The 14,998-nt window shown below is 41.9% G+C and overlaps 1 protein-coding gene across 1 annotated transcript; it reads left to right on the top strand.

Moving 5' to 3' along the window:
* The first annotated feature begins 7,085 nt into the window (after window positions 1–7,085).
* LOC141348816 (galectin-5-like) lies at window positions 7,086–7,812 on the top strand. The gene is made up of 3 exons (XM_073853141.1): window positions 7,086–7,201; window positions 7,321–7,477; window positions 7,627–7,812. The coding sequence occupies exons 1-3, from the start codon at window positions 7,086–7,088 to the stop codon at window positions 7,810–7,812; spliced, it is 459 nt and encodes a 152-aa protein (XP_073709242.1).
* The last annotated feature ends 7,186 nt before the right edge of the window (window positions 7,813–14,998 follow it).

The raw sequence follows: 14,998 nt of genomic DNA, 5'->3' as shown, positions 1-14,998 counted from the left end.
TTGATAGCAGTTCTGTGAACTCTTCAACAAAGGCTGGAGAGTATTTTGGGGGCCTGTAAATAATGATAAACAGAATGCGAGCACCTTTCAGCAGAATCCCTAGATATTCAAAAGACAAGTACTGACCAAATGACACTTGTTTGCATTCATAGACATCTTTAAATAGGGCAGCTACACCACCTCCCCTTTTGCCAGCTCTGCAGACATTCATGAAAATAAATCTAGGAGGGGCTACTTCATTGAGGACTGTTGCATAAGAGCTGTCTTCTAACCATGTTTCATTTAAAAACATAAAATCCAGGTTGTTTGTGGTTATAAAATCATTGATCAGAAGTGATTTATTTTTTAGTGAGCGAACATTTAAAAATGCTAGCTTGATGGCATCACTTTTTGTCTCTAGAGCAATCTTAGTTTGATGCCTAATAAGCCTCAGATTAGATGTGTGAACTGTACGATTTGAGAGGGCCTTAGACTTTCTATCACATATTAAAACAGAAATAGGGAAAGCTACAGGCACACTGGGTTCCCGCTTGTTTTGTAAACATTCCTGATTGTTGCTGTTACCGTAGCGGGGACCCGACACATATCACTGAGAGCTGTTATCAGTTGTTTTTGGTTCACTCACAGCAGATGCAGGAGGGTTTGAGCCCTGGCGTTGTGGCAGCGGCCGGAGAGCTCTCACTGGAGGAGGAGGGTGAGCTGGGCCCACAGGCTTTGGTGGTTGTGGCGCCTGCCGTTTTTTAGTTGATAACTGGGGGCTTGCAGCAAAAGAGTGGGAGAGTCTGGTTCCAGCATATACCAGTTCCTCCATTTTCTGTGAGAAGCTTAGAAGTGGAGATGCTGGAGAGAGGGATAATGTGTCTGGTGAATGGAGCTCTGGCTCTGGAGTTTCCGGTGGCTGGAAAATGTTGTTGTCCTGGCTTCTCTTACTGTTTACCAGAAAGTCGTCCTTCGGTGTTGAGTCTGTCTGTGTTAAGCTCTGTGCGCAGGGCTCAGCCAGGAAAGTGTCCATAAGCAGTGCTTGTTGTGACTGCGTGGCGTTGTCAGTGTCCTTGTTGGTTGTGTTGGCCACATGATGACTCTGAAGCTGATAAGATGTCCTGTCGTCACTTTGTCCAAGTGTGTGTGTGCCATTCATGTTGGGTAGACTCACACATTCTACTGAGGGATGCCGGAGTGAAAAATAGATATTGTCCTTAAGCACTCTCGCACCAAGTTTGTTTGGGTGAAGGCCGTCCAGTTTGAACAGTTGTCTATGGCCCCAGAAAAGATTGAAGTTGTCAATGAAGTTGACTCCTTTTAGACTGCAGGTTCTTTGTAGCCAGGTATTCAGTCCAAGCAACCGTGAAAACATGTTAGTTCCCCTTGCTGGGAGTGGTCCACTGATGAACGACTGAATTTCAAGTCTTTGAAGTGTTTCAATGAGTTCACCGAAATCCTTCTTTAGGAGTTCTGACTGCTCTTTCCGAATATCGTTCTTTCCCACATGGATGATGATTCGATTTGCAGTCTTGTGCTTCATTAGAATGTTCGGAAGTTCTTTGTTCACATCAGAGATGGTTGCTTGAGGACAGCAGCATGTAGTTGTAGTTCTGCTACTGATATTTCTGATAATGGAGTCACCCACTATGAGAGTCCTGGGCTCGGGTGCGCTCTGAGCTGAGTGCCGCTGTCTGCTCGACCTTGCGCGCCTGTTTATAGCAATGTTAGCAGTTGGCTGACATGATATATGTTCAGTCACATTTGGGGATTCCTCACCCACATTCATTAATTCATCAAATCTGTTTTCTAGCTGTATAGGGGGTGGTAAAACAACAGTTTTTGCAAGCCTTGTCGTGGCCATATCTGGGGTAGAGGCTGATACCGCAGCAATACGAGATACTCTTGATAGTCTGATGTCTCGAGTGCCTTTGGGTCTCGCTCCCTGTTTTTGCCATCGATTTGTGTGTCGATCAGTTTTGGCTTGTTCCTCTACATTTCTAAACTGTCGATATTGACTAGATTCACAGGACTCACCGGCTGTATGCTGAGGGGGTCCGTGATGATGATCTTCTGTGTGTTCCGCCTGTTTTGGAAGTCCAGCAAGTAACTTTGTTTCTAAAATCACAATCCTTTGTAGAAGTCTGTGGCAGTTTGTGCAGCAAGTGGATTCCAGAAGAGGCATTTTCTTTCTTGTCTGTTGAAAGTAGGCAGCTGTGTTTTCCCGTCTCCGGAATGTAAACTGCTGGCAGTGGGAGGCAAAAAGTCTCCTTTTTTCGTGATATTTGTATCAAAAATGTGTTGTATGAGCACTGTGCTCATCTGCTGAAGTTAAATATTTGAAAAATCGGAGAAAAGTTCAAAAGCAGGGAGCAAAGCGCGGAGCAGTAAGCAAAAGCGTCCGAACAGTAGCAAAGCCGGAAGCAAAAACCAGGAAGCGGGTCAACTCCTGGTTCAGCCTCTCTGCCTGGCCGTTGGATTCTGGATGGTAGCCAGAACTGAGGCTAACATTAACTCCGAGGAGACGAAAGAAACTGGACCAAAGGTGGGAGGTAAATTGAGGTCCACGGTCGGATACTATGTCCTCCGGTAGGCCGTAAAACCTGAAGACAAAGTTGCAGAGGATCTTGGCGGTTTCCATGGCTGTGGGCAGTTTGGGCAGTGGGACAAACCTGCAGCCCTTGGAAAAACGGTCAACGATAGTGAGGATGGTTGTGTGGCCGTTTGAAGCGGGTAGATCGGTAACGAAATCTAAGGCGATGTGGGACCAGGGGCGTTGGGGTACCGGCAGAGGGTGAAGGAGACCAGCTGGGAGCTGACGGGGAACCTTGGAGGTGTTACACACCTGGCAGTTCTTTATGTAGGTGATAGTGTCAGAGCGTAGAGAAGGCCACCAGAAACGATTACGGAGGATTTGAAGAGTTGCTTCGATGCCAGGATGGCCAGAGCTGGGCAGTGAATGAACCTCAGAAAGAACTCGTGAACGAAGGACCTCGGGAACGTACGTGAGTGAGGCAGGGCATTCAATGGGTGCGGGGTCCTGGGATTGGGCCTCCGTGATCTCAGTCAGGATGTCCCAGGAGACTGGAGCTACAATGACGGAGGTTGGTAGAATGGTTTCAGGTTGAGCGACAGGGAGATCTGGTTCGTGGACTCGAGAGAGAGCGTCTGCTTTGGTGTTCTGGGATCCCGGCCGGTATGTTACTTGGAATTGGAAGCGTGTAAAGAAGAGAGCCCACCTGGCCTGACGATGATTGAGCACTTTGGCTGAACGGAGGTATTCGAGATTCTTATGGTCCGTGAGAACTGTAAATGGATGTTGAGCCCCCTCGAGCCAATGCCGCCACTCCTTAAGAGCTAATTTGACTGCTAAGAGTTCACGGTTGCCAACATCATAGTTCCTCTCCGCCGGGGACAGTTTGTGGGAAAAATAAGCGCAGGGGTAGGTCTTGGGGGGCTCCCCCTGTCGCTGGGAGAGCACCGCCCCCACGCCAGTGCTGGAGGCATCTACTTCCACAAGAAAGGGCTTTGTGGGATCTGGGTGGTGAAGGATGGGGGCCGTGGTAAATCTTTGGCGTAAGTCATTGAAGGCCTGGTTGGCGGGCTGTGACCAGGTTAGACGGGTGTTACCTTTCTTCACCATGGCAGTGAGAGGGGCGGCTACAGAGCTGAAGTTGCAGATAAAGCGACGGTAGAAGTTAGAGAAGCCTAGGAATCACTGGAGTTCCTTGAGGGTCTTGGGTCGTGGCCAGCTGCGGACGGCGTTCACCTTTCCCTCGTCCATGGCCACGCCCTCGGGGCTGATGATATAGCCTAGGAAGGCGATCTTTTCCAGATGAAACTCACACTTCTCTTGTTTGGCGTAGAGCTGATGCTTGATTAACCGCTGGAGGACTGCTCGAACGTGCTGGACATGTTCAGTGTAGGAGTTGGAATAGATCAGAATATCATCAATGTAGACTATCACCCAGCGATTAAGCATATCACGAAATACCTCGTTGATGAAGGCTTGAAAGTAGGAGGGACTGTTGGCCAGGCCGAAGGGCATTACCCGATACTCGTAGTGACCAGAGGTGGTAGAGAATGCGGTCTTCCACTCGTCCCCCTCTCTGATGAGGTTGTAAGCAGAGCGTAGGTCTAATTTTGTGAAAAGCCTGGCTGTCCGTAGTTGTTCTAGTGCTGAGGGAACCAGGGGGAGTGGGTATCGGTATTTAATGGTGATGTCGTTGAGGGATCGATAGTCAATACAGGGTCGGAGTCCTCCATCCTTCTTCTTAACGAAGAAGAAGCCAGCTGAAGCGGGAGAGGTTGATGGGCGTATGAAACCTTTAGCTTGCTCCTCTTTGATATAAGTGTTCATGGCCTCGGATTCAGGTTGAGATAGTGGAAAGATGCGCCCTCTAGGTGGAGTCGAACCCGGAACAAGGTCGATGGCGCAGTCGCCTGGGCGATGGGAAGGTAATCTAGTGGCTTTTGTGCGGCTGAAGGCTTCGAGTAAATCAAGTAAATACTCCGCCGGTATGGACTCCTGAGAGACGGGTAATGGGGAGATGTCAGGTGAGTTTAACGGTGGTGGCATGCAGTGCTCCTGGCAGTGAGGTGACCAGTGGGTGATGGTGCCCCTAGCCCATGAGATGACAGGCTCGTGCTGGTTGAGCCATGGATAGCCGAGAATGATAGGTGACTGAGGTGAAGCAATGATGAAGAATCGGATGGTTTCTTGGTGAGCGGGGTTTATGTGTAGAGTGATGTCATCGGTGGTACTGTCAATCCTTCCTGGTCGTCCGTCGAGGGCGGCCACTGCCACGGGGGGAACACAAGAGAGAATGGGTATATGATTAGTGTTTACGAAGTCAACATCGATGAAGTTCCCGGCGGCACCGGAGTCAATTAAAGCGGTAGTAGGGATGATAGAATCTTTATAGACCAGTTTGACAGGAACCTCACATTTGTTGAGGAGAAGCCGCTCTTTACTCACCGAGGTGGGAGGACGAGGTGGTCGTGTTGGGCAGGTGGCCCGGATGTGTCCTGCCTGGCCGCAGTAAAGACAAAGATTGCCCCTCAGTCGTCTATTCCTCTCCTCGGTAGAGATTTTAGTAGTTCCCAACTGCATTGGTTCAGGAGTGGGCTCGGTTGAGAACGTTGGGAGAGGCGCGGCTGTGAGAGGTCGAGCTGATTTCCGCGACCTCATGATGTTATCAACTCAGATGGATAAATCAATATAACGATCCAGTGAGAGACCCTCATCTCTGCAGGCTAGTTCCACTTGAAGATCGTGATTAAGCCCCTTTCTGTAGTGTAATTTCAGCGGTTCGTCGTTCCAGCCACTTTGCGCCGCGAGCGTTCTGAAGGAGAGGGCATAATCAGCTGCGGTTCTTTTGCCCTGACGCAGCGCTACGATTTGCTCTCCCGCCTCGCTGCTCTCAGAGCTCGGCTGAAAGACCTCCTTGAATCGCTGCATGAAAGCGGCGAACGTGGGAAAGGAGGGTTGGTCTAATCTCCAAACCGCGGTGGCCCATTCTAGTGCTCTGCCAGTGAGGAGTGAGCAAACAAAAGCAATTTTCCCCTCATCGTTGGGATACAGATGCGGCTGTGGACTGACGAAGAGGGAACATTGCAGTAGGAAACCTTTACACTTACTTGGAGTACCATCGAACTTTTCGGGGAAGGCCAGACGAGGGCTGGTGGTCACAGACTGAGTCGCGGGAGGAGGCGTGACTGGAGCGGCAGCGGGTGGAGTGGCGGGGGAAGCAGTTAATTGAAGGCCTTGCAGCACTTGAACCAGCTGTTCAGTCACCTTAGTTAGCTTGTCCAGCTGGGTTTGATGAACGGACAAAAGTGATGCTTGGGCGGATAGTTCCGTAGTAATCTGCTGCATCGTCGCTGGATCCGTTGGTGGCGAAGTTTTCTGTGAGGCGGTCATGGATTGATCCGGAGATGTTGGATCCATTTGCAACGATTTATTAGACACAAGCAATGTAAACGGGCCAAAGTCGTCAACAGCAGACGATATTGAGGAGACCAAGCGAAAGGGTTGTTCAGAGTCCGGGCAGATGGTCGGGGCAGGCGGCGATCAAATAGAGTAGTCCGAACAACAAGCGAGGGTCGATAGAAGGCAGGCAGAGTATGTTCACAGAGTCGATAAACAGTCCGGTTGGCAACAGATAAACAGTCCGATGAAAGAACGCTCAGGATTGCTAGCATGACTAAACAAAACTTCGCAAAGAACATGCCGGCGCGGCACTCCTTAAAATGGCCGCCGGGGGAAGTGACCCGGGGGACCCGGAACCGGAAGTCAGAGCGCCAGGTACGGGGAGTATGGGAGTTGTAGTGTTTAATAGTCCGGTGAGGGTTCCCGCTGGCGGCGGTTAGAGGGAGCCACAGAGACCGCCTCGGTGACAGCAATTTTGGTGGGTCTGCGGGGGGTGCAGAGCTAAAGAGGTTAAGAGCTAATAAACCTCCTCCATCCGCAGCTCCACCTCTCGTCCAGTCAGGACATGACCTTCTGATATTACTCTTTAAATCAGACAGTTGCTACATTAAATTAAGAACATTAATGATATCTGCAGTACTTTTATGCTGGTTCAGTTCTGTCTATCCAAAAACAGTGGTTCTTAACCACGTTCCTAGAACCCCTGGGATGATCCAGACAGAACTTTCTTAAGTCACAATTGATTCTTCCTTGATCAATTTTTCTTTTTTTCCTTTTTCTAGATAATTACCAATGGCAAACCCTATTCGGAGTACAAGCACCTTGTACCATTTAAATCGGTGGACAGATTTCAAGTGGATTGACAGGTGGAGCTGAATTTAGTTGCCTTCCAACTTGTGGTAAGAACTAAAAAATGCACTTTAACATTCCATGACCGAACAAATTACTGTATTACAAAATAATACAGTAATGACAAAATTAATTCAGCAGTTTTCTTGAAAGCCACTTAGATTTAATATCTGAATTTGTCTAAATGTGTTACTGACCTAAATATCAAACTTTTATGTAATTTACAGCCCCATCTTGTTGCACCTCCAGGATCTTTGGTAAGTTATCAGAAAGGCTAAATAGTTCATATTCTATACAGAATCACATTGTATAGCATATTATAAAAATGTACATTAATTTGATCCACAATCAGAAAGTCCCATATAAAAGCATCATACATGGTGGACTTTACGTTGACAAAGTCATCATCATCCGAGGGTTGATCAAATCTCAACCATATAGGTTTGAGTCTCATTTCTCTCTGATGTTTATAAGATAATACACCGTTTTAATATTCCTGGAATCTCAATGACTTCTAATCTGTAAAAATATAATTTTATGTCCTTTTCTTTCCCCAACAGAATCGGAATTAGTCTACGACACAAACATGGAATTGCGTTTGACTACAGTCCTCGTTTTGATGAGAATGCGGTTGTGCGCAACACTTATGAGGATGGGACATGGGGCACAGAGGAACAATCTGAACCCATGCCATTTGAAAAGGGGGAGCCGACGCTGGTAAGCATACGAGATTTGCTTTCTGCTCAAATGGATGCTATGGCTATGACTGGGCCATTAGGGTGCAGCCTAAAATTTCAAAGATATCTGCATTTAAAGTTTGAAATATTGAATGGTTTTACATTTTTGTCTCGTATGTAAAATTTCAGGTCGCCATTTTCTGCGGTCAGCATCAATACAAGGTGTTTGTTAATGGAGAGAAAGCTCACACATACAAGCATCGCTTCACTAATCTGGAGGAGATTGATGTTTTGGACATTCGAGGAGGCATTGAGCTGACCTTTTGTGCAGGCCTAAAAGAATTTCGTCTGGATCTACAGGAAATGCATAGATAGGCCAGCAATATATAAGCAAATACCATATTATTATGTGATTGATCATAGCTTCAGTGAGAAAATAATGAAAAATAAACAAGACTGTTTAAGAAATAAGTCAGTCCCCAGCCAACATTTCAACGTTAATTCACTGTTGAAACAATGTCGGGTACCATGGTTGAATCAACGATGGATAATGTTTTGATTTTGCAAATTGGATCAACGTTGTTGTGACGTAATTTCACCATTGAAAGTACAACGTTGTTTCACTGTCTTACCTTCAGCAAGGGTGAATTAAGGTTGTTCTGTAGACGTTGGATTAACGTTGAATTACTTGTTGATTTTGTAAATTGAATCAATGTTGATAACATGACATTGGAATAACCCAGTCAATAATTTGATCTCACAATGATGTCACTATGAGCTCACAATATTCTCATGGTGCAGTCACAATGTGTGTGTCACAGTGAACTAAAAGTGTAACCACACAGCGCTCTCACTGTGTGATCATACTATGTTCACAACATGAGGTCACTGCACAATCACCGTGCACTCATACTGTGGTCAAAATATGAGGTCACATCACACTCACTGTGTGCTCATAATGTGATCACTGTGTGCTCATACTGTGGTCACTGTGTGCTCATAATGTGATCACTGTGTGCTCATACTGTGGTCACTGTTTGCTCATACTGTGGTCACTGTGTGCTCATACTGTGGTCACTGTTTGCTCATACTGTGGTCACTGTGTGCTCATACTGTGGTCACTGTGTGCTCATACTGTGGTCACTGTGTGCTCATACTGTGGTCACTGTGTGCTCATAATGTGATCACTGTGTGCTCATACTGTGGTCACTGTTTGCTCATACTGTGGTCACTGTGTGCTCATACTGTGGTCACTGTGTGCTCATACTGTGGTCACTGTGTGCTCATACTGTGGTCACTGTGTGCTCATACTGTGGTCACTGTGTGCTCATACTGTGGTCACTGTTTGCTCATACTGTGGTCACTGTGTGCTCATACTGTGGTCACTGTTTGCACATACTGTGGTCACTGTTTGCTCATACTGTGGTCACTGTGTGCTCATAATGTGATCACTGTGTGCTCATACCATGAGATCACCATATAACACCACTATGCAATAATTGTGTTAGTTCACTGTTATCTAAAATGATTCAGTTAACTCAAACTTTTACCACCACATTCTTTATTTCCATCATTTAAAAAAAATCAAACAAAAAGTCAGCTTTTTCCTTTATTTGGTTTCCTTTTCAGCCTGGTGTTGGCGTTGGACAAAAAAAATTTCTACTTGGCGAATACATTCCGCGTCTGGTGTTGTTCTGGTGATTACTTTTAGCTTCTTCACCTCTATTTCATTTTGTTTGTGAAAAGACCTGACACATTCTGAAAACACAAAGAGCAAGGTGTTAACATTACAATTTCTATAGCAGCATCCAGATGCACAAACCAAAACTTAAACACTTACTTTTCAAACATGTCAGGAGCACAGGTGGCAACACCTTCTTCCCATCTTTCCCCGTTCTGTTATACAGACAGAGAACATTGTCTGATGCTATGCTTTTTAAAGCCTGTCTCACCGTCTCACCTATATTGGAGCTGCCGTGAGTTTGGATGAGATAGTGTACCTGACAAAAACATACATAATATTGTCATGATTAAAATATACCAGGCTTCAACATTTCTTTTACATGGTATCTGCTGCAAAAAACAAAAAAAACAAAAACAACAAAAAAAAAACAATAAAACCGTGGCTTTGTTGTAAAAATAAACGCTAAATTTATATAGTAGTACTAACATAAAGCTCTCGATAATTTTTGTCTTCTTCAAGCCTCTGACAGAAGGCTTCAAACGTTTCAAAGCTGGAGCACTGTTGTTGTTTAAAAAGTTCCTCATGGACATCTTCTTCTGTCCGCTTCATGAGAACAGATTTAACTTTTGCCAAGTCATTCATGATGACAGCTTGTCTCTGTTCCAGCATTTGAATTTGTTGGAGTATCTTAGTATTCAGATCTGAAAAATTGTAAAGTTAGATTGTTATATAGCAAATGATGTTTTATGTCTTATCTGTATAAATAAATAATGTATAATTGATATATCACATACCAAACAATTTCTCCATGGTGACTTTGCATTTTGTTTCCTTTGGTTCCTTCCCTGTTATCAAAATTACATACATAAGGTCAGTGAAATTGCATTTATCTAAATCAGTGATATTGTTTCTATAATTTATTTTTCTACATCAATTAAACCATTTTTTTCCCTGATCGTTTTATCCACAATGCACATGTAGGTGGTTCACTTTAATTGTGGGGACATTTGGTACAATGGTTCACTTTAATTTTGGGGACATTTGGTACAATGTAAAACACACACACACACACACACACACACACACACACACACACAAACAAACAATAAATTATATTAAATTATAACTCACCTGAAGAAGCAGAGCTTTTGGGATGATCATCCTCATGCATTGCCACATTTCCCTGAAGAGTATCTGTGAGAGTCATGACACAAAATTCTCTTTTAAGGTACCTTGTGATGTGTTTGCACGTGTTAAAGAGAATATCTATTGTCTCACCTAAGAATACTGGGTTGGGCTGGCTTGAGTTTAAATAATTGTCATCAGGGCTTTCATTGTTATCATCCAGACAGTCACCTGAACAATGTGAATTAGAATGATCAAATTAGCTTAACCAGTTCAATTTAAGAGAAAAAGTGTTTCATACTCACCAGATGTTTTGACACACAGAACTTTCTGAATAAGTGGACTCTTGACTACTTTCAGGAAAAGACATAAGACATTCAAAATCTGCAAATAAAATTATAAAGCTGATTCTGCTAAGTTCCTTAGATAAGTTAAAACACAAGCTTACCATGGTATCTGGGAGTTTTGGCCAGCTGAACATTCTTTGTCTTCAGACCAACTCGCTTCATTGCATTTCTTGACTTCTTTAAATGCACATCATCTGTTTATCACATTAAAATTAGTATGATCACCTAATCTTTTGCCATAACAAACCTTGTATACACAATGAATAAACAATGTATACACACCTGGTATCCTGGTTTGCACTGGAATTTCTTTATAAGTCATGTGATGTTGTTGAAGATCATGAAATTCTGAGAGGAAGATATAGAAGTAAGTGGCTTAATGCACATCAATACATGAATACATGGGTTTTCAAACCGGGGTCAGGGGACCCACAACAGGCCTCCAGAGGGTTGTAAGGGTCTTCATAAAATTCATAAAAAAAAAACAGAAATATTAATATATTCAAACATTGTTACAGTCACATTTTTAAGTTCTTGATAGAGACATTTAAGTGTTTATATTTGTTTTTTATCTGTAGTATAGGATTTGTATTTCTTTGTAAAACAGAATTCTTTGTAAAGCTTCTATAAAACTAATAAAACGAATACATTTGAACTAAAAATGTTTATCTTCAGGTTTACATGTCCAACATTACTCCATAGCTAAAGGTTCATCATATATGGTGGGTTTTGGCAATATAAAGTGTAAAAACCTCTGCATAGTAACACATTATACACACCATTAATACATGAATTTATCTTTTGTATATGTGTGTATATGTTTAAATCACCTGAGACATCAGAGCTTGTGGGCTTGGGATCATCCTCATCTTTTTTCCCACTTCTCTGAAGAGTATCTTTAAAGATAGATCATGCAGAAGAAAAAATAATTTTTATTAAATAAAAGTTTAGTTAAAAAGTTAAAACACTGTCACACTGAACTTTCTGAATGAGTTGAATATTGACTAATGTTCAAAAGAAGAAGAAAAAACAAATAAAAAATGGATTTAAAAAAACATTAAAGTGCTTTAGCAAGTTCAAAGTTCTTCATCAAAGTTAAAACAGGCTAACCATGGTATATAGGAGGTTTGGGCAGTGGGACATTTCTTGACTTCAGACCAGATTGCTTCACTTCATTTCCTGACTGCTTCAAGTTCATATCATCTGTTTAGTACATACAAATAAAGAATGATCACAGAGTTATGGCTAAATTGTTTTCTGCATACCAATCATTTCAATATATACAGACCTTCACAGGAAGATGTCTCTGAATTGATGTCACTTTCATCACAGAGCTTATTTTTCCTTTTTCTCTTCTCAGGTAATTCCACAACTGCAGGGTCTGTCATTGAATAAGTAATTGAGTCCTCTGCTCCTGAGACCCCAGTTGTGTAATCTGAGATGTATTGATTTGCTTGATCATAGTCTCCTGTAAGTGGTAAATTTATGTATACTATGTGTATAATGGAAATTCAGTCAACTATTTATTCATCATATAATACATTAATATATTATGATTAGCAAATTTATAAGACCAACTATCATAATATTGAGAAAAAAATCTTCCAGAAATCTGTTAAATACTTATGTAAAACTAAAATTGTGATTGTCTTATATTAGGCACAACAACTTGAATTTGTGTTCTTATACCCACATTTCAGCATCACATTCATTTTCAATTCAAACGCACAATTATTGCAATTTCTTACCAATTGATGGTCCAACGATCTTCACAATGTCATAAACCTTCCAGTTAGGGTTTGGTGGAGAATTGTTTTTAATGTTTGAGAGTGATGATGTCCATCGACACTTCAATGTTCCATTGTCATCAAAAATCCAACTGATTGGTACAACAGATGTCTGTCCATCACGGAATAAACAAATTCGATACTGAAAGACGCACACGCACGCACACGCGCACACACACACACACATACACATTATTCATAGTCTTTGGATCAAAATCAGGATAACATGCAATAAAAAAGGCAAAAACCCTGCCTTACTGACTTAAGAACTAATCAAACTGAATGCATGAGCGGTATAAGCGCTACCGCATTGTATTCATCTTTATCAATCAATGACAAAGGTATCATGATTGCTTTATGTCTCAGTTGAGTGGTGTCAGTATGTAACATTTTAGTGTGATTCCAAAATCCTTTGAATATGCCAATTATTCTGGAGTCACATGGCTTAGTGTACAAAGGTTCCATTCTGCAAAAAACCTCACAAAAAATCTGATTTTCGTGAACTCCATGTATAAGGCAGTAGCTATCATTGGTCATTCTGTAACATTCTTTTGTCTTTGGCATACCAGAGTTAACATTTGATTTCTTAGAACTTGATATTGCTTGCCTCTCTGCCAATCTGTTAGCTACTTGAATCAGTGGATCACTTGAACCGCGGATAAACCTCTTAATTTGACCCATATTGTTCTCAAACTTGTACGCTGAACAATAGTGTAATGATCTGTTGTAATTTGCAACATCAGTGAGATGTAGCAAGCAATGCACATTATATGAGATGAAACTCATGCTATACAGGCTGCTACCTTTTTCAACAAAATATGTTAACAGCTCATCTGCATAATCACGATGCGCCATTAGGTTTTCACTGTACAAGATGCGCATTCCAATACTAAGTGAAAGGAAGTGAATATACTTCTCCTTATCGAGAACATATTTCAAAATCACTGGTCCAGTATAAAGCAAAAATGTTCGGAATTCAGTTGCTTTCCAGTGCTTCAGTTCATCTAACCCCCTGGGTTTCCTATTGAATTCAGGAGGTATGTGCTGTCGGACAGCTTGATGAAAATAAGTAATGATGCTAAGATGTCCAGCTGATAATCTATGGGCCAAAGGTCCTTCTTTCCACAGCATCAACATTCGCTTAGTCACTCCTAGATCTACACAATGCATGGGATCTATTGGGAACTGCCTGATCATATCAATGTCCAGATTCAAAAGAATGCTATCTGTTTTGTGATGTTCAGGATTTGTCTTCTGTCTAAATGACTCATTGGTTCTGAGATTTCCTTTATACAAAAAAAGCATTTTGCTCTCATGAACTCCTTTTACATCACAAAAGTCACAGCCATAGCGGCCATTAAACTGAACTATTCCTTTGATGAGGGCTCGTGCTGGTGCATCACATATGATGTTTTTGAGGACAATTCTCTTCCCTTTAAAGCCGGTTTCCATTAGTTCTTGCAGCTCCTCCATAAAATCCCTCAAAAACTCCAAATCATCTGGTTTCTTTGCTCCAGAATACAGAGCAACAACAAAAAGACTGTTTTTCACTTCATCAATGTTGATGGCAGCACACTGAAGTGGCCACATTGTGAGGTTTTTGGACTTGAAAATGGGTAGGCCATCAATATTCAAAGAAATCTCAAAGTGGTCGTATTTTGAAGTGTCTTGCTCAGACAGAGTATGCGTAAGACCTTCCTTTAATCCAAAATATGTGTATTTGCCACCTATCAAAAACAAGATTTTACAGTTCAGTGAAATTTCTGAATAATATCGCCAAATGAGTGCATGGACATTTTCAAAGTTAAAATGTACCTGATTTTTCGGTTATTCTCAAACTGCCAGAACGAGGTGTTTTCAATAGTGTTCTTCCGTCTGCTGGAACATCAATGTCATGTTCCTTCAAAATCTTAAGCAAATGAGTGAGAGATCTTTTTTGATTTTCTACGAGCTTTTTGTTGCTGTCTTTTCAATGCCTTAATTTTTGTTTCCAAATCCTAACAGGCCAAAAAGAACTTCTGTATTAGTAAAACATTATATGAAACACATAAGTCTTTTACAAAATAAGTTTTTTTTTTTTTGTTTGAGAGGACAACCTTAGCCACTCTCACTGATTACGGATTTTGATAATTGTTTAAGAAGTCTTCTTTGGACAATTGTTGTGTATCCTAAAGAAAGTGTGTATCCTAAAGTACTGTAAACTACACTTTTGTAGATCTACACTTTACATTCTTAATGATGTTGCATCTGATGTCTGGGTAAAGTTGCTTATTATGTTAATAAGAGGATGAATGTCAGTCACTTTGAGTTTTGGTAAATGGGAAGTGACGTTGAAGCTTTTAACATAAAACAGCTACAGTTCCGCAGATAGAAGTTGTTGTTAAAAAACTAGTCATATTGCGTGGTGAAATAAGGCTTTTTATCTTTAATATGAGTGTCTAAGAGTAGGCGTACTTCATCTGTTTATCCAAAGAGCAATGATAGTTTACGCTATTACACCAGTGCAGCATTCTTGCTTACTGTTGTTTTACAGCGCTTGTTAATTATTGAAATATAAGTATAAATAAAAAAAAAAAAAATTAATATATTGAAATATAAAGTTAGTAATGTTGTAATGA

The sequence above is a fragment of the Garra rufa genome, chromosome 1, assembly GCF_049309525.1.
Source record: "Garra rufa chromosome 1, GarRuf1.0, whole genome shotgun sequence".
Classification (NCBI taxonomy): domain Eukaryota; kingdom Metazoa; phylum Chordata; class Actinopteri; order Cypriniformes; family Cyprinidae; genus Garra; species Garra rufa.
Note: the sequence above shows the minus strand (reverse complement) of the source record. Positions and strands in the feature narration are given on the sequence as shown.